Genomic DNA, 26,551 nt, shown 5'->3' on the forward strand with positions numbered 1-26,551 from the left:
TCTTTTCTCCTTGAGATATTGCGCCTAATGGCCCCCGGGCCGGTCAGCAGCTGTGGGGCAGGGGGTGCTAGTGACTGGCACAGAGGCACCCTACCTACCCTGGCACCGGCAAGGGCATCTTCTCAACTGTCTGGAGCATCTGTGTGGAGCATGCGCAAGAACTATTCTAATGAAGAAGGGCAGACCCTGCAGCTGCTCTGGGGCCCGGGTGGTATAGGGGGGCCCGGGTGGTATAGGGGGGCCAGGTGGTATAGGGGGGCCAGGTGGTATAAGGGGGCCAGGTGGTATAGGGGGGCCAGGTGGTATAGGGGGGCCAAGTGGTATAGGGGAGCCAGGTGGTATAGGGGGCCAGGTGGTATATGGGGGCCAGGTGGTATAGGGGGCCAGGTGGTATAGGGGGGCCAGGTGGTATAAGGGGGCCAGGTGGTATATGGGGGCCAGGTGGTATAGGGGGCCAGGTGGTATAGGGGGGCCAGGTGGTATAAGGGGGCCAGGTGGTATATGGGGGCCAGGTGGTATAGGGGGCCAGGTGGTATAAGGGGGCCAGGTGGTATAGGGGGCCAGGTGGTATAGGGGGCCCAGGTGGTATAGGGGGGCCAGGTGGTATAGGGGGGCCAGGTGGTATAGGGGGCCAGGTGGTATAGGGGGGCCAGGTGGTATAGGGGGGCCAGGTGGTATAGGGGGCCAGGTGGTATAGGGGGGCCAGGTGGTATAAGGGGGCCAGGTGGTATAGGGGGGCCAGGTGGTATAGGGGGGCCAGGTGTTATAGGGGGGGCAAGTGGTATAGGGGTGCCAGGTGGTATAGGGGGCCAGGTGGTATATGGGGGCCAGGTGGTATATGGGGGCCAGGTGGTATAGGGGGCCAGGTGGTATAGGGGGCCAGGTGGTATAAGGGGGCCAGGTGGTATATGGGGGCCAGGTGGTATAGGGGGCCAGGTGGTATAAGGGGGCCAGGTGGTATATGGGGGCCAGGTGGTATAGGGGGGCCAGGTGGTATAGGGGGGCCAGGTGGTATATGGGGGCCAGGTGGTATAGGGGGCCAGGTGGTATAGGGGGGCCAGGTGGTATAGGGGGGCCAGGTGGTATAGGGGGCCCAGGTGGTATAAGGGGGCCAGGTGGTATAAGGGGCCCAGGTGGTATAGGGGACCAGGTGGTATAGGGGGACCGGGTGGTATAGGGGACCAGGTGGTATAGGGGGGCCAGGTGGTATAGGGGGCCAGGTGGTATAGGGGGCCAGTGGGGCACTGACTCATTGGTAATCATTTGCTGCCAAAGTTTAGGGGGGTCATTAAATAAGTTTGCACTGGCCCCCAACAAACACACTGGACTGAAGAAGGGTGAATCTGGCCCCCTGCAAAATATTTCTGTGATTGTTTTAGATGCAACATGGCTTTGATGTTGCTGAACTACAGTTTCCCTGCCTTCACTGGAGGTTGTTTGTAAGTTAGAACACTGCTGGGGCTGCAGATTGCCCAGAGCCTATTATCAGTTCTTCTACTTTGCATGGGATATCAGCTTCTGTGCCCCCTGTATATGACCCAGTGTATTAGTTCGCTTACAGCAACCTTCATACTGGCTAAATATTGTACAAAGAATCCGCTTTGTTTGACTTTGGATTAGATTTTACTTCCCGGGGTTAAACAAACTGCTCCGGCTCTGCAAGTGTTCCCTGTTGTGCAGCTGCCTCTATGTGCCCAATTCTGGTGCATAATGTACCGATACTATATAGGCTAACAGTAGGGGTTGTAACTAGAATGATGGCAATTGTTGGCGTTTATTGTGTGAATGTTTCCGTTCCAACCTTTGCATTACATATTCACTACTTTAGTGAAATTTTACTTTATGTATGCACTTTGTGCTCACGTGTACTGGTTGTAATGGATGGGTGTGTGCTGCACCCTTGCTTTGGTTGCACCTTTGTTGATGCATCTGGTGCAAAGAGCAGAGCACAGGCAGCCCTGTATATAACCATTGCCTTGAGCAGGACTCCCAAAGTTCCAAATTGCAGGTTGCACCCTCCAGCGTGCCTCACAGCCAGGCATATTTCTTTGTTCTAAGGTTACCAGATTATTAAAAAATCGGGGGCAGCTCTTATCAAATCAAGTTGCTGTGTTAAGTGATTGCAGGTAAATCTATTGCAATTTATGCAGCTGGATTTTCTACATGTCATTGAATTTTTTTTTTTTAACTTTTGCTGTATAAGAATGGATGATTTGTGGGGAAAATAAATGCACTTTTTTTGTTTGCACCTTGTTACTGTTCTTAAAGGACAAGGAAAGGGTGCATCATTGGGGTGGTTGCCAGTTTGTAAGGAAAACCCAGTGATTATAATTGCTAGGGTACTGGGCACTGCCATCTTTTTGCCTATCCCTGGGATCCCTTGCTGCTGCCCTGGGTTGTTAGCATGTGCAGTAGAGTGAACTAGAGTGAAGATCTGCTAGTTAAGCAAGGTCAGCAACACACAGATGCAGTCTTCGTCTGGAGGGATTTTCAAACTCGCCTGATAGATATCTGATTTTTGGCCAGATATCTGTTAAGGAGGAAGTTGGGAAAGTCCACGTGGCCATGGGCCTGCAGTAGGTACTGGGTCTGATTGCTGGAAGAGCCTCTGTAGGTTAGGTAACATATTTTAGGGGAGCCTAATGTGGGTTTGGGCTGGGCCGACCAAAACCATGCAGGTCTTTACCTTGAACTTCCACAGGATAATGAAATCTCATCTTCCCTGGCAGTTTTACCAGTGTAAGGGGTCATTTACGTATGCTACCATAGTTGCGCATCTCACAGATTTCTCTGCAGTGAGTCACACATTAAACCACATTTATTAAAGGTTCTTGCATCAAAATGGGGGTTGTGTTAGTCCCTCCTGCCTCCTGTTTCCCTAAAGGTGGCCATACACATAGCAATTCTGATCTTTCAGAAGATCGTTCACTTCCTCCACTGACGTTCAGCGCTGAATCATCAGATATGGAGGTAGAACAATAGAATTTCTACCTCCACCTGCCAATTCAGCGCTAAATGTAGATTTTGCTCGGGCGCCTTCAATGCCTCCCAATGAAAATCTTTTAACCTGGCCGATATCTGCAGCTTTGCAATATCGGTTGCCTCTTCAAGCCGCCATTCTTATATCAGTGCGTGTATGGTCGACTTTAGTGCCGTACATCTAAAGAACTGGGGCCCTTTCTGCAATCTTGCGTTGTACAATGAAAGTCATGTCAACCAAACTTAAAAAACTTGGAGCGCAATTGCATCTTGCAATTGCAATTTGCAGCAAAGTGCGAGTGCAGTTGTGTTAATATTGATGCATTGGCCATAACTGCATCAGACACCCCCTTGCAACTGCAACAATTCTGAAATTCTAGAAAAAGACACTGCATTATGGGGAAAAAATAGCTCACTGCACCCTTTAATCTTCTATAAGGACATGTAGAGATGAGAAGTTTGCCCTGCATTCAAGGTCTGGGGTATTCATTGCTTTTTATTATTTGTAGAAAAAGCCAAGATCTATTTATGAATGTGCCATGGGTGCCCCACAGAATACAGCTGGGTGCTCCTGGTGACAGTTTTATTATCTATATATTCCACATTTAGCTGCTGCACACTTTAAATACCCCTGAATTGATTGCATCCTGCACCCGGTTTCCCGTCGAAACATGCCCTTAAGGCACCTACACCTTCCTTTTGTACTCAAGGCTGACCTAATACACAGGCTGTAGATGGAATTTTTCTTCCTGCAAAGCAGATACACATACCATACATTTTTCTTATTGCTGGCACCATTCTTTGCTGGTTCTTCTAAACATTGGAGGCTAGGTCCTTGTTGCAGCATGTGAGGTAGTAGATTCCAACCCCCCCCCCCCCCTCGACAGTAACTCATTTAGTATGTGGGTAGGTAACTTGTGGCCTTGCTGATATTGCTGAACCGCTATAGTTGCCTATTGTATCTTACTGTATATGTTTTAATACAGATCTCTTTACTTCATTCCCTGGCCACTCTTTCAACTGCAATATTGTATTGGCAGCCAGCTCTCCCCGTGCCAAGACTGCCATTCCCAAGATGCCTTGAATGCTCTGTGATTAACAGGCAGGCGAATGAGATTAACAGATGTGTTCAAGGCATTGTGGGAATTGCAGTCTTGGCTGGAGAAATTGAGTTGATTGCAAGACCACAAAAATGGTAGTGCATCAGAAAACTGAGAAGGGATAGATAAAAAAATGCTTTCAATTGCAATTTAATTTACAAATAAATGTAAAATCACTGAAAAAATCACTTTAAAACATACTACTGTCTTTAACAGCTGAGTCACGCGTAAGGTTCTGTGTAATTAATGAGCATTTGTTGCATTATTGTTGAGTTTATTTATAAACACTGGGCAAATTTTCAACTGGGTATAGCAACCCATAGCAACCAGTGATTAGCCATGTTTTTAACCAGCTGAAGGTAGAACAATGTAAGCAAACAAATCTAATTTCCTTGAGTTACTGCTCAGGTGCAAATTTGCCCAGTGACCCCCTACTGAATTAATAAATTGGGTTTGACTTTAAAGGGCAAGGAAACCCAAATCACTGGAGGAGTGCCAATATGATAGGAACCCAAATTCCCTGGTTGGCCGCCTAACATATTGGCACATCCCAGTGAACAGCTTTTCCTTGTCCTTTAAGTAATTATGCAACTGATGATCCCAGTCAACAATCCCTTATTCACTATTGATGTACAAATGTTTGCTGGGGATATTCTTTATGTAATATTTCCAGAACCTGTTTCAGAATGCTTCCCTGCAGGAGTTGAGTGGTTGTGTAACGCACCTCCTACGTATGTTTCATTGAAGCCTTTTGAATAGTGCAGTGGTTTTCCCTAATTCCTTGGCACGGATCCGGGGAGCTAAAAGTAGAAGAATTTCTCTTCCTTTTGAGCTACTGATGGAACTTGCCCCAGGAGGATAATTGTCATTTTATTCAGTATCCAGCCCCACCGCCTCCCTGATAGATCTCTCACAGAGAGACATTGTGACCACAGTGAGTCATAGTCAGGGAGAGGAATGTGCCTTGTTCTGAAGTCAAACAAGCTGTGGAGGGGACAATGCTCTGCCATGGGGCCATTTGTACAGGATTGACGTGAAAATGAAAGGGTGCCAGGCACTGCACCTTAAGTGGTGACATTTAGGAAACCATGGTTTCCGGTTCCTAATTGAGCTGCCGTTCAGCTTTCTCTAGAAATGTCCAAAAAATGCGGAGACTGCGAGGCCTTGTGCCATGTCACTGAAGGGAACACAATAGGGATGACGCAAGGAAAGTGAATTTATGTGGCAATTATAGCTTCTCAGCCTCATCAGCTCTTGCTGTGTAGACTATTTGTAGCACCAAGTCATGATTACTATCCCCTAAATGATATTAAAGATTTGCAGAATATCTGGATAACATGATGCATATTCATACATGCAACATTGTGCAACTGTGCAAAACCTTTTCTTCTAGGATGATTGAATTATCATTATTTTACTGGTATATTTGCTGTCTTGTGCTAATTTTCACATTCCTATTTTAACTGTATGATTTATATGGAGAATATAGATGATGTGGCCCATCTGGTTTCTATAGCAACTTACAACAACATTCACAGAAACTTCCATATTCCCTGGAGGCTACCATTTCAGCCATGAATCAGGGTTTGATGACTTCCTTTATGTTTGGCTCTCATTTCAAAACCATTTTTCCAGTGCATTTACTCATAATTTATCCCCCTGATTCCGACCCTGTCAAATCAGTGTGCTCTTGACAAAGTGGGGATGTGTATCTTGTTTAGACTTAAGAGCCTTCATTATTAGACTTTAGATTGCACACAGGGAAGGCCAATTGTTACTGATTATCATGTAAGGAAATGTTGCAGAATGTTGCAAAGTAAACTTCGAGCAATCCACTTCTGGCCTAAGCGGCTAGCTACAGATGGAGCAATGTAAGCCAAAGCTAGATAGCCTTTTTGAAAGACATGTATGCTCTGAATAAAATACATAAGTACTGGCATGGCGCTTGTTATCCAGAATGCTTGGGATCTTGGATTTTCTGAATAAGGGGTCTTTCCGTACTTTGGGTCTCCATACCTTAAGTCTGCTAAAAATTATTTCAACATTCATTTAACCCAGTGGGATTGTTTTGCCTCCAGTAAGGATCAATTATATCTTAGTTGGGATCAAATACAAAGTACTGGTTTATTACTACAGAGAAAAAGGAAATTATTTAAAAGAATATTGAATTATTTTATTAAAATGGAGTCTATGGGAGACTGTCTTCCTGTAATTTGCAACTTTCTGGATAACAACATTCCAGATAATGGTTCCAATACCTGTATAAAATAAGACAAATATGTGGTTCTTAACAACAACTGTTTAAAAATATTAGGGGTCTTTGGCTGTATTAGGGTTATTTGTCTTTTGTATTAACCCCATTCCTCCGTTATAACAATGCTAATGTAATTTTGAGAGTCCTTGTCAGAATCCCAGGAACATCTGAAATGAATAACTAATGGATTTAATATGACGAGAGGGTGTTTTTTTGTGGTTTGGGCTTCGTTGTGCAGCTGCAATGAGAGGTAATGGAACAGGCAGATCCTAGGAGCTTGCACAGAGGGCTTGTCCAGCCAGCCTCCAATAACACAGATGCTGAAGTGATTCCACTGCTTGGCATTTGCAGCTGCCAAGCACATTCCCTGTGTGTTAGCCACTGCACCAAAGCAGATGTTAAATCAGGTGAAAGAGGAAAAATTCAGAAAACGTTTTATTGTATTGGATAATCAAGTTACACACATAGTGAATTTTGCATAAACTCAATTTAGTGTTTTTGTTTCCTTGGATAGTTTCTATTCAACTCCCTGCAATTACATGTGTGCCCTTGCTAATATATATATTTATTCCATATTTAACAAGAGGGTTGTTTAGGTTTTGTACTGCAGCTCCAATGAGAGGTAATGGAACAACCAGATCCCATGAGCTCCCACAGCCCATAATATTTCCTTTACCTTCTATTTCCATACGACCTCTGACAAAATGGATTTTTAATTTGTAAATTGTTTAGGAAAAAAAAGTTTTTCGGTGTTTCTGTAATTTATCTTCCACTTTTTTGTATACATGCAGCACAAAAAGATTATTTATTGGGGAAGCGAGTAAAAAGTATTAAGTAATGAAATTTGAAGTATTGCTTCCAAATTGTTTTGGATCTCTGGTCTACATCATGGTAAAAGTTAGCTCAAAGATGAACCCCTTAAATAGCACTTGGTATAGGAGAAAATTAGATGGGGGGGCAGGAGATCTCTAAAGACACTACTACTGGTATTTTAGTCTCTCGGTAATTGGCTAGCACAGATTAAATCTTGTTGCCCCAGGTGTATATGAAGCAGTGAGTAATGTGCAAGATAGCTGGGCATCCCTGTCATTTTTAAATGATAATTCTTTTGGGAAAGTATACTGGGTTATGGGCAAGAATTCTTGCCAGCGAGAGACTGAGTTTGCAGTATATAAGGTTCTTTTATTGTATTCCTTTTGTGAGAAGCTAATCTAGCAATCACTGTATGAATAAATGCTTCTATCAGCTCTCCAGCATATCATGCTAAGCTAATTCCAGATGAATAGAAGTCTTTCTAAGATAAACTGTTAACAGTGCCATTGATCCCTTCTCCGTATTGTTTTCAGAGGCACACGCCTTCATTCAGAGGCAGTTTTGCCTAATTTAGCTTTGACAGATGTAAGATAAGTATGGCAATAGCTGCACGTAGGATCCTGAACGCTCTCTCACATTTCTGACAGATCTTTGGGCTGGTATTTACATTAAGGAAAGGCTTGGCTGCTCCTCCCCCCTTCCGCCACCTAACAAACAATCTGAGCGGTTATCACTGCCCGTTCTGACTGCAAAAACATCCGTCACTCTTGAGTCAAAACACAGGAGAAGGTTGCAATTGTTTGCAGGAGCTGATGACTGCAGCCACATAGAACTATGACATCAAGGGAGAACTTGCTCAGCTTTCTCATTTTTTGAGAGCAAATGGTAGCTGAGAGATATTCTCATGTATATATGGGTATTGGATCTGTTACCTGGAAACCCTTTATCCAGAAAGTTCCAAGTTACAGAAAGGCTGTTTCCCACAGACTACATGATAAGCAAATATAATTTTTTAAAAAAATGTCCTTTTTCTCTGTAAAAATAAGGTATAATTAATCCTTATGGGATGCAAAACAATCCGATTGGGTTAAATTATTGTTTGCATCAGGGCTCCCCAACCTTTCTTATTCGTGAGCCACAGTCAAATGTAAAAAGACTTGGAGAGCAACACAAGCATCATAAAAGTTCATGGAGGTGCCAAATAATAGCTATACACGGGCCAATTCTAGCTGCCGATATCGGTCCCTTAGACCGATTGGGTAGCCAATCGGCCCGTGTATGGGCACTACCAACAGGCCTGCCCGACCGATATCTGGCCTGAAATCGGGCAGATATTGATCGGGCAGGTTAAAAAATCTAGTCGGATTGGAGACCGAATTGGCTCATTGATGCGGTCCCCGAACCGACTTTGCATATACCCGTCGTTATAATTCGATTGTTTGGCCCCAGGGCCAAACGATTGAATTAGCCTGTATTCTCCCGATATCGCCCACCCGTAGGTGGGGGATATCGGGAGAAGACGCCAAGCGAGCGGATCTGAAGGTGCATGGGGACCTTAACATTGGCTATTAGTGTGCATAGAGGCTGCCTATCAGCTTACAGGAGGCTTAAAGTATGGAGATCCAGGTATACCTGTACTGGGCCCAAGAAATCTTTGCTAACATAATATACATGTATAGGACCCATTATCCAGAATGCTCGGGACCAAGGGTATTCCAGATAAGGGGTCTTTCCATAATTTGGATTTCCATACCGTAAGTCTACTAAAAAAAAACAATAAAATGTTAATTAAACCCAATAGGATTGTTTTGCATCCAATAAAGATTATTTATATCTTAGTTGGGATCAATTACAAGGCACTGTTTTATTATTACAAAGAAAAAGAAATCAGTTTTAAAATTTTGAATGATTTCATTAAAATGGAGTCTATGGGAGATGGACTTTCCGTAATTCAGAGCTTTCTGGATAACAGGTTTCCGGATAAGGGATCCCATACCTGTATATTGATGCACTTCTCGCCTAAGAAGTCCCGCATTCCCACATGAAGGGTAAAAATGATGCTTGGTGTGAATAGCAAAGAAATATCTGTGCCTGTGTGGCCACTGAGTGCCTGTTTTATAGCGCCAATATTGATACAAAGTGTGGGAAAACCGTATCCTAGAACTTCATGACCATCGGATTCTTCGGAAAAATAAAAAATAAATCTGCTTGGTCTTTGTTGAGTAGGGCAGAGAAGGGAATAACACATGGAACCTTATGCACAACACTGGTTATTTGTTTTGGAATCCGATAGAGCTGGGAACTGTGAGAAGGCAGCAGATGGAAAACAAGAGCATGTGAATTGCTGGGACTTTTTTTTATTTCAATGAATAAATCAGCTTGGAGACAATAAGCCTGAAAAAATTCTTCCATTAACTGAATTTAAGGTTTAGAACACAGTAGGCATATATTCTTGTGTGAAATCATATACTACTATTAAAAGAGGGTACATTTGTTTTGCCTTATAGCTGTGTAGAGTAGTTGACAACCTTTTAACCCTTTGCATGGCAGCTGTTATGTTCTTTCCCAGTTAGGAAAATAAAACCCACGTATAGATGACATCTGCATGACATTCTGAATTTCTGGAGAAGTTAGATGCCACTGGCATGGAGAAGTTGGCTCTTCTTCCCTCTGATTCTCCCCCTTTCTAGGCCCCACTAAAGCAGATGCTCACTCGACACTGTGAAGCATCTTGAAGCGAGTATTGCGCCCGCTATGTTGCAGTGGTATGTGCTGCCGCCAGACCCACTAAACATGTTTACATTTTTCAGGCATCTGGTGAGTGTTTTGTAGCTCTACGGAGTTATACTTTGACCCCGCTCCTGTGGGAATGTTAAAGTGTTGGCTGTAGACTTTTATTAATTGCCACAAAATGAGCAGTTAATTCCCAACATCTGTTGCACGTTGGCCTGAAAGCTATCCCCAAAGTGACGTGATGGTTGGCTAGAGAGATTAACTGAAAACCTGACAGCCACTATATGTACTAACCCACCCCCCTCCCTCCATGGAGTGTACACTAGCCATACTAAGGACCAGCAAAAACCAGAACTCTTAATTGGCACTGAGATACCAGAAATGCCAATAATAGAGTGTACACTAGCCATACTAAGGACCAGCAAGAGCAAAAACCAGAACTCTTCATTGGCCCTGAGATACCAGTCATGCCAATAATAGAGTGCACACTAGCCATACTAAGGACCAGCAAGAGCAAAAACCAGAACTCTTTATTGGCCCTGAGATACCAGTTATGCCAATCAAACAGAAACTTGGTTTTGATAGAATAAAGAGATTTTCCGTTCCTGTCGGCGGCGGCTGGCATGATCTAAGCCTTACTGTGCGTACATTAATATCCTCGGCTCACAGTGATTTACAAGATCCATTATGTTTGTGTTGCTTGGCTTAATGGGGCACTTAACACAATGTATGGGATCTTGTATTAGTGTTGGAGGTTTCTCAAGACAGTGACGTATGTATGAGTGGCTTTATATGTTTCAATGATTGATGTGGTTTTGTATATAATAGCCGGCTGTTTGTGCTTAGTAATCCTGCATACTGTTAATTAGGGAACTAGGAACACAAAAAGCAAACATTTTTAATATGAGGCGACATGCTATTTATTTCTACTAGGTACAAGTATGTTCATGGCACTCAGGAATATTCACGGCCAACATTTTTTCAGCTGATGCAGAAGTCAAAGTGCTGCCGAGAAGCCTGTCATCAGCCCATTGTTTTGATGGAGACCCCCTGTCACCGCATTTCTGGCGATTATGCTTAACCATAGGCCTTAAAGGGGTGGTTTGCCATAATGTTAAATTTTAGTATGTTATAGAATGGCTTATACTAAGCAACTTTTCAAATGGTCCCCATTATTTCATTTTTTTAAATTATTTGCCATCCTCTTCCTCTTGCCAACCTTTTAAATGGGGGGCATTGACCTCAGCAGCCTAAAACTATTGCTCTGTGAGGCTACAATTTTATTGTTATTGTTACTTTTTATTACTTTTTTTTCTATTCAGGTCCTCTCCTATAAATGTGTGTCTCTCGTTTATGGTACTCCCTGGTTGCTAAAGTAAATTGAACCATAGCAACCAGATAACTGCTGAAATTCCAAACTGGAGACTTGCTGAACAAAAAGTGAAATAATTAAAAAAAACACAATTATTAAAAAAAATAAAGACCAAGTGCAAATTGTTTCAGAATATTACTCTCTACATCATAGCAAAAGTTAACTCAAATGTGAGCAACCCTTTTATGTAAAAGACCTTGTTTTGTTTTTATTGCAGCATGTAAAGTACCCGTGTATTGATCCAACTTTTGTGTAAACAAAGCCCTATTCTGTGTATGGGGTTTTAACAAGCATTGGGGTTGTCCATCCAAAAACTGTTTGCCTAATAAGGAGAAAAACTGTAATTCTAAGGAGCTTTCCAATATACATTAATTACAACTATTCAGTGATATCAAAGATATTTGAAAAAGCAAAACCACCCCAGAACTGAGGGGATAAAATGCCCAAAACGCTGGTAAATAGGAAACCACTGAAGTGGCCAGCTTTGAACCGCTTTAATCTCTAGCATTGCACAAAATGACTTAAAGTGGCAGTGGAAGTTTATTGGAATGTTGAATGACAGATTAATTACTTTTATTGAACTTTATTATATATATTACATTTAATATTTACCTGCTCTTTGATTCTAATACTTAGCTGGGTGGTACTTGCTTTTCACGCACTGCAAGCAGATTAAAAACATTCCCTATAGGTGTTCAGTGGGGCGTACACATGGATGGCAAGGGTGAGAGGGTGTCAGTAGTTTCTGAAACTGCAGGGGTACAACACTACTGTCAGTGGGGCACATATTTCATCTGTCTCCAGCCTGCCAGACGTTGAAGGATTCAACTAAAGGTGGACAGGGGGGGGCAAATGGTTAAAATGTGTACATGTGTGTGTTTGCCTGGGAATACCTTTATACAGGCAGTTTCATAAAGTGTCATAAGTTAAAAAAGTATCTTTTATGTTTTAGAAATTGAAGCCAAGGAGGCTTGTGACTGGCTGAGAGCAGCGGGGTTTCCACAATACGCACAACTCTATGAAGGTAATTATTGTCTATCTATCATATACATAACAGTCAAAGGAAAGGATATATTTGGACTAATGGGGGACACAAAAGTTATTAAAAGCAACGTTAGGCTACCTGCCTGGAACAGGAAACTTTTTTATACTTTTTGTGTTTGGCATATTTGTTAGGCAAGTTACTGTTACAAAGGCTGAAGTGTTGATGACATCTGAGAGAAGGACATTGCTGGTGAATTATACCATAGAAACCAATTGGGAATGAAAACATGGGCCTGTGTCTTTAAAATTTGGGCGCCCTAAGCAAATACCATTTTATTTAGGAATGTTATGATATGGAGTTGCATAGGTAGGAGAATGAAGCTTAACAAACAAGTAGGCTAGAAATGTTGTACATTAAGTTTTGTGGTTGTGTACCAGCCAAGGCAACCCCAGCCCTTTAGCAGGGAAGATCTGTGCCCCCAAAGATGCCGCAGTAGCTCCCCAACTTCTTTTCTGGGAGTCTGTCCCTAAGTTCAGGTAAGTGACACCAGCACAGAGCATGTGCCCTTAGGGACAGACTCACAGCATACTGTATATACAGAATATAAATGTCACAGCTGATCAGTAATTTATTCAGATTCTCATTACACAGCAGCACAGAATTTAATAATCGGCCCTATCAGATTCTATGACAGGCCAACCTCATTTTCTGCTTTGTGATTTGTGGTGATCCTTAGCTTCTCAACAGCTGCTCAGAGCTCACTGAGCATGTGTAGTGTCACTGACACTCCTAACAGAATCCAAGATAGGGAGTGCCTGTGCACAGTTTTTAAGGCCTGTATCATTATTGTTATAGAGATGCTGAAACTTCAGCCTGGTGCAGTATTTCTACACATATTTGCTTTTAGGGTTTAGTTGTCATTAAGGCTTACCGATCCCTATCAGAAGACAACAAAAATGTTTGATTTGCTATTCCTGAATCCTAGTGCCCACATTGATATCTATCTTTATTTAGTCTATCTATTTGTGTATAAGTGCTGTTTGAATATTATTATATCTCTTAAGATTTACAGTTCCCGATTAACATTGAACTTGTGAAGAATGATCATGAATTCTTAGATCGAGATGCTATGGAATCCTTGTACAGGTAATTTGCACACAGATTCTAGTTTTTATATTATTTAAGATTATACAAAAATATTTTTGTGTTTTTTTTTTGTTTTCAGTGGCAAGCATCAGTTTGTGTGTCCTGGCATTCATTTTTTCATTAGATTTAAGGAACAAGGCAAACAGGGAAATTAAGCCCTCCATGTTTAGTCCTTGTGTGTTAGATCATTAGATTACTAGTATACAACTCATTTTCCTCACCCTCTGGTTTTGAGCAAACCAGTTTGCTTCATCATATCCCCACCCCTGGCATGACATCACTGACTCCACCCACATCACCTTGGCCCACCCCATGCCCAGAGTTACTGAAGACAAAAGGTGCCAAGCATACCTTCTGAATTTTGTAAGCAGGAGTTCCTTATGCAGGGGAGTTACCTGTGCACTGGTAATTCAAATAATTAAATTATCTACCTAGCAAGGACCAAACATGGTGTAGCTTCAGTTTCCCTTCTTGCCCTGTTAAGCTTAAAAAAATATATAACAAAAAACAAATATTAATCTGCTATTTAGATAACCATCAATGATAAACCTTGATTGTTGCCGTACTGACAGCTGGAGTCCTAATTCTGTCAGGAGGTAGAAAGAAAAAAAATTCTATTTACAATTAGGACATTTTAAAATAATCACACAAATCACAAGATAATCTAATAAAGTATAATAGAATTTTTAGTAGAGTCTCTTGCAAGGGATTACGGGCACACAGCACACAGGATGTTTTCTTTGTGGTATTTTAGGGAGAATCATGGCTATCAAAACAATGACAGCTGCTTCTCTTTAACTCAAATGGGAACATTTCTGTCTACATTAAATACCAGTTTGCAGTCCTTTGAGATGGGTATTGCTCAGAATGAAAAAGTCAGAGCATGTAAAGCTGATCCTCATCAGTGAAAGGCAATTTTATAGCCACTGTTCTCTCATAGAGGAGAGCAATGATTCTCCAGTGTGTAACTGTGTGACTATACTATGAGCATGTTCTCAGATCCAAGGTGACATGGATTCAAAGTATTAACATGGTGGCCATTGGCAAGGTTGCCAAACTAATAGAATTTTGCCCGATCTGGCCACCTACTTGCTGGGACATATCAGGCTGAATCGATTGTTTGAAGCTGGGCCAATATTCAGATCTTATTAGAGGCCTGTGCAGGCCCACATCAACACACCAATTTGGCCTTTTCTGATGGGATTTTTAAGCCTGCCTACCAATATTTGGCTGAGTTTTAGCTGATTATCTCTTGGGAAGGTCCATACAATGGCAGATAAGCGGCATCTTAAATCGGCTCATGTAGGGCCAACTATAGAATGCAGAAAATAGACTCCTTTTGGGCATCAGCAACTGTTCATGTATAGTCATGTGTGTTCATTCTGACCTAGATAAAGCCAGGTTTTGGTAAACTAATTGTCCAATACCACCCATTTAAATTTGCATCAAGTTGGTTTTTCAAATATGTTGTGATATTTCATTGTTTTTTTTTTTTTTTTTTTTTTTTAACAAGGCGCTTGAATACCTTAAACAAGTGTGCAGCAATGAAAATTGAAATAAATCGCCGCAGAAAAAGGGTAAGTATAGTATATGTTGGTGGTATTCATTTTTTTTATATGAATCTTTATTTCTTTCCTGTAAAGTATGTACAGGTATGGGGCCCATTATATGGAAATCCGTTATCCAGAAAGATTAAAAACAAATTTCCCTTTTCTCTGTAATTATAAAACAGTACCTTGTACTTGATGGTGACTAAAATATAATTAATCCTTATGGGAGGCAAAACAATCATATTGGGTTTAATTAATATTTCAGTGATTTTTTTTAGTAGATTTAAGGTATAGAGAGCCAAATTACGGAAAGATCCCCTATCCAGAGAACCAGGTCCGGAGTATTCTAGATAACAGATCCCATACCTGTATAACACTGGGCAGGGTTAGTTGTGCCTCCTGACGCTGTGCAAGTGCTTATAAGTGAGCACTGAGTGACACGCACTTGTGCCCCTTAATGCTCTAGCACCTGCACGCCAGGGTATGGTAGATGACCCCTATTTTTTTATTTTGCTTATGTTTCAAATAATTTGATGTATTTTTTAAAGAGTGACGAATCAGAAGAAGATGAACCCTGTGCTATAAGCAACAAGTGGTCTTATCAAAGACAAAGCCAAAGATGGTCCCGTCTGGAGAACCTGGATTGTCCACTTCCTGATGAAGCATCCTGTTTATCCCTTCCAATTATACCAGTTCTGAACATTCCCAAAGAGGATGCAGCATTTTCATTGCTGATTGACAAAAATGACACCTCTTCTCTACACAGCTCAAGTAGTGGTGAGAGTGACAGCTCCCCTAAACCTTATGAGGAATTAGAGACTAGTAGAAGCTCCTCAAGATGTTCTTCCATCAAATTTGTTTCTCTAGATTCCACCTTTAGTCCTTCCCCTTCTCCCAGTGAAATGCTAAATGTCATCAGTGAGGAAAGAATTATTGACAAGCCCCCTAGTAAAAAGGGGAAAAGTCTGATCAGGAGAATGGAAAAATTGCGAATAAGGAGCTCTACTGTAAAAAGAAACACACATTTAAAGGATAAACCAACTATCAGTGGTCCTGTTCTGCTGGATGGTCTCGATGAAGATAAACTACGGAATCTTAATTGTGTAAATATCTCTGATCTTGCTGACACTCACAGTAAAGCTGGATTTTCATGTTCTTCTCAAACGTGCAGCAGCAGTAGTCCATCAGAAACCAGCAGCACTGTAAGCACTCCGAGTCCTGTTATAAGAGTTAGAAGCCATGGAAAAAGAGGTGGGATATATGCAGAAGACTTTAACCCGAACAAGCTTTCACTGTGGAATGATATATCGGAACGTAATTTTAGGAATGAAAGGCACTTACGTGAACACCAGATATTTCAGATTCCACAAGGCCACAAGCCTGGAACCTTTCCCAAAGCACTTACAAACAGTATTTTATCACCGATTGACAATACCTCTGTAAACTGGAGAACTGGAAGCTTCCATGGTTGCAATCGAAACAGGATGAGGTCCAGCAGTTCCAAAGACTCTGAGGTTCCTTCAAGTCCACTTTCACTAGTTGATAACAGACTAAGTATCTATGACAATGTACCCAACATCCCATTTCATTTCGGCAAGCTTGAGTCCCCTGGAGACGATGATGTCTTTTCAGAACTTGACAATGTCATGGAGCATGTTAATGGTCTCCGAAAACTGGTCAGTGAATGGTCTGAAAAATTCTCGGATGACGGGGATTCTGATTTTGCCAATGACTCCATTTCCCCATGTCCATCTTCCCCCAACACTATCCATCTTGAAGTAAATGAACACTTGCATAGCAAGTCTAAAACGGATATAGGTGATGTTGAGAGGTGCAAATCGTGCACATACAGTGATTCTACAACTTTGCCGTATATAACTGTTTCTGAGATTGATTCCACTTTCACAGACTGTAGCAGGTGAGGAATATAAAGGAATATTGTCATGGGAAAACAAGTTTGTTTTGTTTTTTTAATGCATGAATCCTGCATTGAAATCTATTTTTTAAAAGTGCAAACAGATTTTTTTTCTATATTTAATTTTAACATTTCACATGGGGCTAGCCATCTTCTTCATTTCCCAGGGTGCCATAGCAATATGACCAATGCTTTGATAAACTTCAGTCACACTTTACTGCTGAGCTGCAAGTTGGAGTGATATCACCCCCCCCCCCCCAGCAGCCAATCAGCAGAACAACAGCACAGAACAGCAGCTCCCAGTAGATATCAGAATAGCACTCAATAGTAAGAAATCCAAGTCCAGCTTGGGACTCCTCCAGTTACATGGGAGTAGGAGAAACAATAGGTTACCTGAAAGCAGTACTAATGTGTAGCGCTGGCTCCTTCTAAAAGCTCAGACTCAGGTACAATGCACTGAGATGGCGCCTACACTCCAATATTACAGCAAAAAAAATACATTTGTTGGTTCAAGAATAAAATTTTAAAATGCAGAATGAATCACTTGCCATGTAAACTGGCAAAGCACAAAATAGGAGCACTTACCTGCTCTTTATTTTAGTCTCTTACTAATGTTATTATATATATATTTTTTTTTGTCTTACCTTATAGAAAAGAGACTTTATCATCAGCACAAAAATGGTTTTATTGTATTTTTAAGGGTTTTAAATTCCCCATTCATTTTTCTATACGATTTCTGCATATATCTGTAAATTATGATGCAGGTATCATGGTCTACAGCAAAAAGGAGACACTCTCCCTGTCTGATGTCTTGACTCCGTGGCCTTGCTAGGGGCTTCAGCCAGGGTGAGTGCAGGCAACAATGAATCTCACCAGATACCATCTGGTTGTTGTAGAAGTAGCTGTTGCCTGTAGACTTGCCAGCCAAAGGGTAGAACTCTGATGTAATGTTTAAAGGTAAACTTACCTTTGCAATGAATATTAAGTTAATTAGTTAATGAATCTTACTACACTGGTATATATATCGGTAAATATTGCCCTTTTCCCTTGAGCCACTATTTTGTGATGGGCTGTGTGCTCCCTGACAGGAAATAATGCAGCTCTAACTGTAAAAAGAAGTAAAAGATTGAATCCCTGTCTAACGTGTAAATCAGGGTCAAGGCCACTTTTGTCACTTCCCAGAAAAATGAAAGCTCTTTTCCTAAAATATGTTACCTAAATACTATTTTTCAGACAAAGCCCAGAGCCTGTGAACCTCACTATGCAAGTCGACAGCCAATCAGCTGCCTATCTGAACAAGATACAGAGACTTGCTTTGTTGAAATTAACAGCATTGATGGATAAATATTCACCTTCAAGCAAGCAAGGGTGGAACTGGTATGTTATGTCTGTGCAAAACTGTTGTAAATAATGGAAGTGAGTTTGTATGAAAAGTAAATCATAGGAAGAGAACACCTATTTACCGTCTGTTTCTGGCCTTTGAAATATAATTGCGTTCCTCTTTATAATGTAAGCCTAGACTATATCTAATAACATAGCTGAAATGGAAAAAATGTATCTCCCTGACTATTAATATAGTAAAAAGGTAAATTTACTTTATTGCACTGCATCTACCTTTTAATGAAGCTTATTACCTGCTTTTACATTTAGGAATGTGCCAAAGTTCATCCGTAAAATCAGGGCTCCAGATTATAAGGATAAGAATGTGTTTGGCGTACCTTTCCTTCTGAATGTCCAAAGGACAGGGCACCCTATACCCAAGAGTATTCTCCAGGCGATGGAGTATTTGCGGATCCACTTTCTTGATCAGGTATCAATAAAGTCCTTATGTTATTTTTTGTTATAATGCATTATTGAATGCCTTGGTTACACTTGAACCTTTGCTTTTCTGATTAACTGTACATAATACAAGTTCTGAAAGGACTTACATGGCAGGCTAACAGTGCCAGTTGATATAAGGCTGATTGCAGGCGTTTCTATTAAAGCAAATGATAGACTCCATGTCTGTATTTTTCAGCCAGCAGACTATACGCCATATGTGCCATGAATTTGGTCTTGGTTTATGCATGCTGTGGGGGCTGGGGGTGAACACCTAAACCTGTTTTATATAGAATAGGACTTTTATTGCCTGCAATATACTAAAACCCAATCCTGCCGCGTTGGTAAAGTTGGACTGCTGATGTTGTGCCAATGTGAAGTTAAGTTTGTTTCCTTCTGCCACTCAATGAACTTCATTCTAATTCATATTTTCACAGGTTGGTCTTTTTAGAAAATCTGGCGTCAAATCCAGAATCCAGACCCTAAGGGAAATGAACGAGCAGGATTCCAAATATGTGAATTATGAAGGGCAGTCTGCATTCGACGTGGCCGACATGGTGAAGCAGTATTTCCGGGATTTGCCAGAGCCGATATTTACCAGCAAGCTCTGTGAATCATTCCTGCACATTTATCAGTGTAAGTGCACAATGTTAGACTCATGGAAAGCTATGGACTATAGTGCAAATATGCAGGGTGTGTTTTCTACACTGGACATTGCTGCCTTCCATTGATTTTAATGAGAAATACAGAAAGCCTTATAGGCCTTTTCTATTCCAGTCAATGCCATCAGCTAAGGGTTCAATACTCTGCATTAAGATTTGGGCAGAATCGCTAACCTTGATACGCCAATACAGTAAAGCAGGGCTAAGTTCTGAATGCAGTCATCCAAGCGTTTCTATTTTTTTTGAGTTGATTAAGATCCCACAGTGCATAAGAGTTCTATATATTTTCGTGTGGGTGTGTGTTTTTATTTCATTATAATACTGCTTACAAATAGTTATGGTATGCAAGTCAGGAAACAGTCAGGTCTCCAGTGGGTCATGATTGAGTAGTTCCATTGTTTGTGCAGAAGTAGGAAGTGGAAGTCAAGTTCATCCTCTCCTGTGTTGAACTGATGCTTGTCAGAGGCAAAGCAACCCAGACATGGAACCTTACTTTGTTGTTTGTCTCCCTCTACTGGTAGATCTACCGAAGGACCAGCAGCCTCATGCCGTCCAGGCAGCCATCCTGCTGCTTCCTGATGAGAATCGTGAAGCCCTTAAGATTCTTCTCTACTTTCTCAGAGATGTGGTTGCTTGTGTAACTGAAAACCAAATGACTCCTACAAATATTGCAGTGTGTCTCGCCCCCAGCCTGTTTCATCTAAACACACTTAGGAGAGAGAGCTCGTCATCTTCAAGGTATGTGCTTAAGCTAGTGTGTGACTTATACTGTAGTGTCAGCTGCTATTTATTTCATGATGCACTATAGTGGGATAATTTATCTACTAGACCAGGGATCTCCAACCTTTTTACTTGTGAACTGCACTCAGATGTAAAAAGTGTTGGTGAGCAACACACATGAAAAATGTTCTTTTGGGATGCCAAATAAGTCCTGTAACAGGCTATTTGGTAGGCCCATGTAGACTTGTAGCTTGCAGGAGGCTCTGCTTGGAGTAAAACTGTGTTTCTGAGCTTCCAAAGGTAGAATTGCAGAGTCTCACTGTAGGCTTAAGCACTGCTTTGCAGAGCCCCATTATTACTTAAGCAAGATGCATGGTGATTTTATTAAATTCACCTTTAAATTAACTATTAATTTATGTATGTTATAGAATGACCAATTTTAAACAACTTTTTAATTCATTACTTCACATTGAAATAATGTAAGGGAAGGTTTGTAAGGCACTGTGGGGTGGAATGGTTCTTACAAGTATCATATTTTCTTTTTAATCTGTGGAGTCATGTAAAAAAAAAATATTGTCTGCAAAGTCCTTTTTTTTAGGCTTCTTTTTGTTCATTTCTTATTTCTATTATTTTTCTTAGATTAAGTCAAAGAAAATATAGTCTTGGAAAACCAGACCAGAAAGACCTGAGTGAGAACCTAGCTGCAACTCAAGGCCTGGCTCACATGATTGCAGAATGCAACAGACTATTTCAGGTACCTCAGTACAACACAAGTGGACTTGTTGTCTTATAATACAATAATGTCCCATGGGGAGAATAGTCGCCCACAACAAATATCTGCTACTGGCGATGACTGATTTGCCTGATAAAAGCCTTTCCACCTACAAAAGATGAAATCGCTGGTAGAAAGGCCTGCGCATCAGTTCAGTTTTCAGAAGTCGCCAAGTTGCCTGCAGTAGGAGGTAATGTCCCTCCCTGTGGGACATTACTTTTAATGTGATTTCATAACATTTTTAATTTCCCACATTTTTATTCTCTTGAGGATCCTAGGATCTGCCTTAAACTGTTTCTAATATTAAGTGTTTTAGACAAATCACCATGTAAAAAATTAGAAAAACATACAGATATTTTGCCCTCAAAGTATATGGAGACATTAATCAAAACAGGACATTTTATTTGTTTTCAGGCTGCACTTTTCTCGCACTAACTGTGATGGTTGCTCTGCTGCTCCCCTATTCCTAACCCCCAGAAGCCATATTCCAAGTTCTTGCACCGATGAGATCTAAAGAGATCAAAATAGGCTGTTGGCAAGTTTAGGTTTATGGCTCTGAATTATAAGTTTATATTTGTGCTATTGAACTGCTGGATACATAGTTGGCCACAGGGACGTAAAGGAGTCATTTGCATGTCCATAGTTCCTTAAGTGAGGGGTAAAGCCTATCATTTTTGGCTTTAAAGAGATACTAACACCAGAAATTCATTTTTTCTTACGTCTTCCATAACATCGACTTTGCATGCTGTTTATAATTTTGTCTTATAAGTATTTTCCCAATGCATTTACATTACCTATCTGATCCCCCAAGTTCCTCTATGAGGGGGCTGCCATACCTGTGCAGCAGGAGTCCGCTAGCAGTAGAAGCTGTAACTGACAGGTTGAGAAGAGACAGTCAGGTTGGCAAAGTCAGGGTTAGGAACTTCAAGTAACAATTACTTACAAAAGCAGCCCTACCAGACAGATACTATCAATGTGACCTATAGGTAACTCTTAATGTACATTAATATAGTATTTTTTCGTGTCAGTATCACTTTGAGGCGGTGCTATGTGTGCAGCATGAGCCATGTGATACATTCTGTTTTGAAAGGCTTGTAATTCATGTTTTCTATTGTAAAGGGCTCATTTTTTAGCTCTTCTCACCTTAATGTGAAGGTTTCTCTGCCAGACTGACGTATGAAATTGTTTCTTTCGCAGTTATCCGATTACTGGTGCGACATGTGTCCAAGCCTTTGCGATGCGCAGCCTATCCATGCTGAAACGTCCGTCAATACATCCACAAATTCATTAGCAGCTCATTGCAGTACACTTATTTCTCTGGAGAATTCCATGCAGAGCCTCCTTCGAGATGCTAAAGACAAGTACAGAAGCTGGGTGGCATGTTCAGGATTTGAACACGTTGAGCTGGCTTATAAGAAGGTATGAGTTCTTTTTGTTTTCCTTGAATTCACAACAATAGGAGGAATTATCATTTTGTCCTTTTTCAGGAATGTCCAACTTATGCTACTGCTTGTCTCTGTGCCGTCATTTACTCACCTCTCTCCTTTGCTCCATTATGCAGGTAGAAAGTGATGACTTTCCAATAAGAATGTGGAAAGCCTCCACTGAAATTGAAGCCGCGCCCCACGCAGTCCTTCAGCACATCTTAAAGGAACAACACACATGGGACCCAAATCTGCAGCAGTCCAAGATCATAGAGACCTTGGATGAAGACACAGATATTTATCACTATATAACGGAAAGCATGCCTCCCCTGCCGTGCAGAGAGTATGTGGTTTTAAGGTAGGAATGCCTAATAAATACTAATGAACGTGCTAATGAGCATAAGTTAAGGATTGTTTTGGCTCCAATAATTATTAATTATATCATAGTTGGGATCAGTTACAAGGTACTGTTTTATTAGTACAGGGAAAAATAAAATCAATTTTAAAATTCTGAATTATTTGATTAAAATGGAGTCTATGGTAGACAGGCTTTCCGTAATTCGGAGCTTTCTGGATAACGCGTTTCCAGATAACGGATCCCATACCTGTATAAAACATTGGCAGAATGCATAGTGCCTATTCAAGGTCATGTTCCCTAAAGTATTTCTAATCTAATGCATATAAAAAGCCTTTCTACATACCTTATAAGAAATCCAAATGCTTGTATCAGTCATGGGGTGTATACTGTGCTCAGAATTGTATTTTTATTTTGTAGAACATGGCGGACAGACCCCCAGAACGGCACCTGCATTTTGGCAGCTACTTCAATTGAATGTGAAGATGTTCACATCGGTGGGATTCTGGGACATGTCATTCTGTGCCAACACCTCATAGAAAATATTGGCACTCAGAAGTGTAAAGTCACTCATTCCTGTAGGACAGACACAAGGTATGTTTTTGCTGTAAAGTAAAATAGTTTAATTGGTTTCATAAAGGTTATATAATTTTGGTCTGTAAAGTAAAATGCCATCACAGCACCTGTGTTGATGCCATCTGACACATAGTGCTTGATGAAGATTTACTGGGTATTTATATTATCAAGAGGCTTGGCTCTGTTTTTATTAAAGGAAAACTATTCCCCCAAACAATGTAGGTCTCTATAAAAATATATTGCATAAACAAGCTCATATGTAAAACCCTGCTTCATCTAAATAAATCATTTTTATAAAAAGAAACTTTTTTAGAAGTATGTGCTATTGGGTAGCAAATTGGCATTTTAAGGGCCTCCTCCTGGGATCATAGGATTCACAGTGCACACAAACAAGCCAAGGCACACATACTTGCTAGTCTTGGAGTGACTTCCTATGAAGGTGGCTTCCATTCCAAAGTATTATTTGTATTAATATCTATTTTTTTCTTTCCGGGCAGGGGGCGTAGCACGGAATGGTACAACAAAGTGTATGGCCACATGTGTGCAGCCGAGATCTTAAGAATAAAGGACTCTTTTATTAGGAAGAGAACAGAGAAGTCCTGAAGATGCTGGACATAGCTGCTGTTTCCTTCGGTGCTGTTGAAGCATATATATATATATATAAATTATACACATATTTTTCTTTAAAGACAACTTTAAACTATTAAATGAAAATGGCAGGATCACTGGCAGGAAATTGGAATTTCTGTGTCTGGTTCAGTAAATATTTTGTAAATACGGAATTCATTTATTTTTAATTTTTATAACGGAAGAAAAAGGTACTTGAATATTTTTGACACCTACATATAAATCCATTTTATTTATGCTCAGATTTGGAACTATCTAGAGTCGAAACAAATGTACATATCTTTTGCTATAAATAGTATATTATTTATGAAAGCTATGGAGTGCGTCGGTGTGAGTAAGTGTGCTGGGTTACTGCGCCATTTTTAATTGGTAGAGATATTGCCAGTGTGGATAAAAGAAGGACAATCGGCAAATGTGAAAGTCGCCTGGAAGCCCCAAGCAGAAACAGGCAGTCTATGGCACTCTGGCTGTTGCATGTACAATGGTTTCTCAATGCTGAATTTCATTTAAAGACATTTCCAAGCTACCAACAAGAGAACATACTAGTGTGTACTGTATACTGATGATTTCATCTCTGCATACCTGCATTTGTGTAAGACAGGGGGGGTGGCCATAATTCTTTCACTTGAGGGGTTCGGAAACCAGGATTCACCATGTTTCAATTCTCTGTCCTGCCTCCAGAGGTGAATGAAGACAAAACCCCTAACGTCTGCACTGACAGGAGGGCCGCTAGAGAAAGGGCAATTTGTTCAGTATGCATAGATGGAAACATATATTTAACCTAAACAAAGCCAAACTAAACACGGTCCCTAAAAAAGTATTATGTAAAGCTGCACTTACAGGGACCATTTTCCCACCCCCATAGGCTGGCAGAGTCCATCCTTCCCATACTTTGTTCCATGTTGAAGCATGGACTCTGGGACTCAAAGTCTTTCTTCTTTCCAAGGTGGGTGATGCACAGATTCTCTGGAAAACAGAGCAACTTCAGTCACACAATCCATAATTTCACAATGGAGCAAGGTTGAGAAAGAGGATGATTCTGTGAGCCTGGGGGGGGGGGGGGGGGATGGTTTCTGTGAGTCAGAGGTGACTATCATCCTTTCCGTATGAGGAATCATGGAAAAAAAAAAAAAAAAGCAGGACAATTTTTTTCTAACTATGTGGCCAATCAAATTAGCTTATGTCAGAAAGGGGGGTACATGTTCCCCTTGCTGATCATCTCTATACGATAAGCGGTGTATTTATATATTGGAGAAAAACATCACCTGTGATGTTGCCCATAGCAACCAATCAGATGTTTGCTTTAGTTTTCTATCTTGTGGGTGGCTGTTCAAATCTTATTGCTGATTGGTCACCGGTGATGTTTGTCTCCAGTGTTAATAAATATGTCCCTAAGAACGCTATTTTATCTGTTTGCTATATGATAACATGTACGTACCCCTGCCTTATCACATTCACACATGTATAGGAGTAAAATCTAATCCTACAGTGCCCACCAAGGAAAGGAGTTCTCTCCTGGTATAAACCTCTTTGCTAGGCAAGTATTAGTAAGTGCAAGCTTATAAACCATGGCAAACCAACATGAAATTGACTTTATGGCCATCTCTTCTTGTCCAGCTAAAGCAGGCAATTCTTTGCACTGACATACTAAGTCAAATGATAAATGTCCATCTTCAGAGATGATTACAAAAAATCGAGGACAGCAGCTTTGAAATCAATAGTATAATTGTTAGAAAATACTGACCTGCTCTGCATGGCTGCATAGAATTCCTTTGGCATCACATTTACCTGTTACAATTACCAGAATTTGCACTTATCATGTTAACTTATACAACATTTCCCTTGCTCTTGTATAACTACAACTCCCACCATCTGACTGACAACCTGTACATAGTCCAGAAACAGTCACAGCCCTGCTGTGTGTGGGCTTCATTAGCCTTCTTTAAAAGCCGGTAGCTATACAGGTCGCCTTTGAATACTAAAGCAAGAAGAGGTGCATGCTGGGAAGACAGCAAGATTACATTTGTAATTGTAATAGTATGAATCAGCTTAATGCAGGCAGAAATGGTATATTTATATTTTTTTATAAATTAAAACTGTATATTTTGCACTGGATATGTTAAATCCTTTCTATTCACAATGGCTAAGCATATTTTTTTAATCCATTCTAAAGACATAAGCAATAAAATGTTATATTGAAAGTGATCACTGCTATGTAAAGACAATGTACAGAAATAAATGGTACAGCACTTGAAATGGAAACTTATTTGATGCTCTTTTTTATGTTGCCAAGACAATCAGTGGGTTCAAAGGGGTCATTTTTCTTAATATGAACTTTTAGTATGAGCAGAATTGTAAAATGTTTAAACCCTTTTTGCAAGTAGCCTACATTTTTTTCAGTTTTCATTTTGTTTTGCAGCTCTCAAGATTGGAATTTAAACTGGTTAATAGGAGATAATTAACCTATTAGAAAGAAAACAGGTTTGTAATAAGAAAAGCATAAAAACATACCTTAAGTCTACTAAAAAATCATTTGAAGGTTGATAAAACCCAATAGGATGGTTTTACCTCCAACAAGGATTAATTATATCTTAATTACCATTAAAGAAAGACTACACCCCCCTCCCCCCCAGGTACCATGTCCCTTGAGTTGTGCTGTGTTCTAGCACCGCTCTCCATCCCGTAAGGCTGGGGTCTGTCGTGAGAACGTTCCATTTTGGATCTGTTAGGGATTTGCCCTTGAGGAAGTG

At 40.7% G+C, this 26,551-nt stretch overlaps 1 protein-coding gene across 3 annotated transcripts in view; it reads left to right on the top strand.

Annotated features, from left to right (window-relative positions):
* LOC100490096 (rho GTPase-activating protein 7) overlaps positions 1-26,063 on the top strand; it is a 124,097-nt gene extending 98,034 nt beyond the window's left edge. For all 3 annotated transcript variants that reach the window (XM_031898789.1, XM_031898790.1, XM_002938058.5), the window contains exons 2-14: positions 12,204-12,275; positions 13,301-13,382; positions 14,896-14,959; positions 15,481-16,850; positions 18,081-18,224; positions 18,498-18,657; positions 19,103-19,301; positions 19,849-20,065; positions 20,687-20,801; positions 22,017-22,238; positions 22,381-22,601; positions 23,019-23,192; positions 23,672-26,063. In XM_031898789.1, coding sequence (XP_031754649.1) covers positions 12,204-12,275; positions 13,301-13,382; positions 14,896-14,959; positions 15,481-16,850; positions 18,081-18,224; positions 18,498-18,657; positions 19,103-19,301; positions 19,849-20,065; positions 20,687-20,801; positions 22,017-22,238; positions 22,381-22,601; positions 23,019-23,192; positions 23,672-23,777 — 3,146 coding nt within the window. In that variant the 3' untranslated portion in view covers positions 23,778-26,063. The remainder of the gene's footprint in view (positions 1-12,203; positions 12,276-13,300; positions 13,383-14,895; positions 14,960-15,480; positions 16,851-18,080; positions 18,225-18,497; positions 18,658-19,102; positions 19,302-19,848; positions 20,066-20,686; positions 20,802-22,016; positions 22,239-22,380; positions 22,602-23,018; positions 23,193-23,671) is intronic.
* Positions 26,064-26,551: the final 488 nt, after the last annotated feature.

Source organism: Xenopus tropicalis, chromosome 3 (genome assembly GCF_000004195.4).
Source record: "Xenopus tropicalis strain Nigerian chromosome 3, UCB_Xtro_10.0, whole genome shotgun sequence".
Lineage (NCBI taxonomy): Eukaryota > Metazoa > Chordata > Amphibia > Anura > Pipidae > Xenopus > Xenopus tropicalis.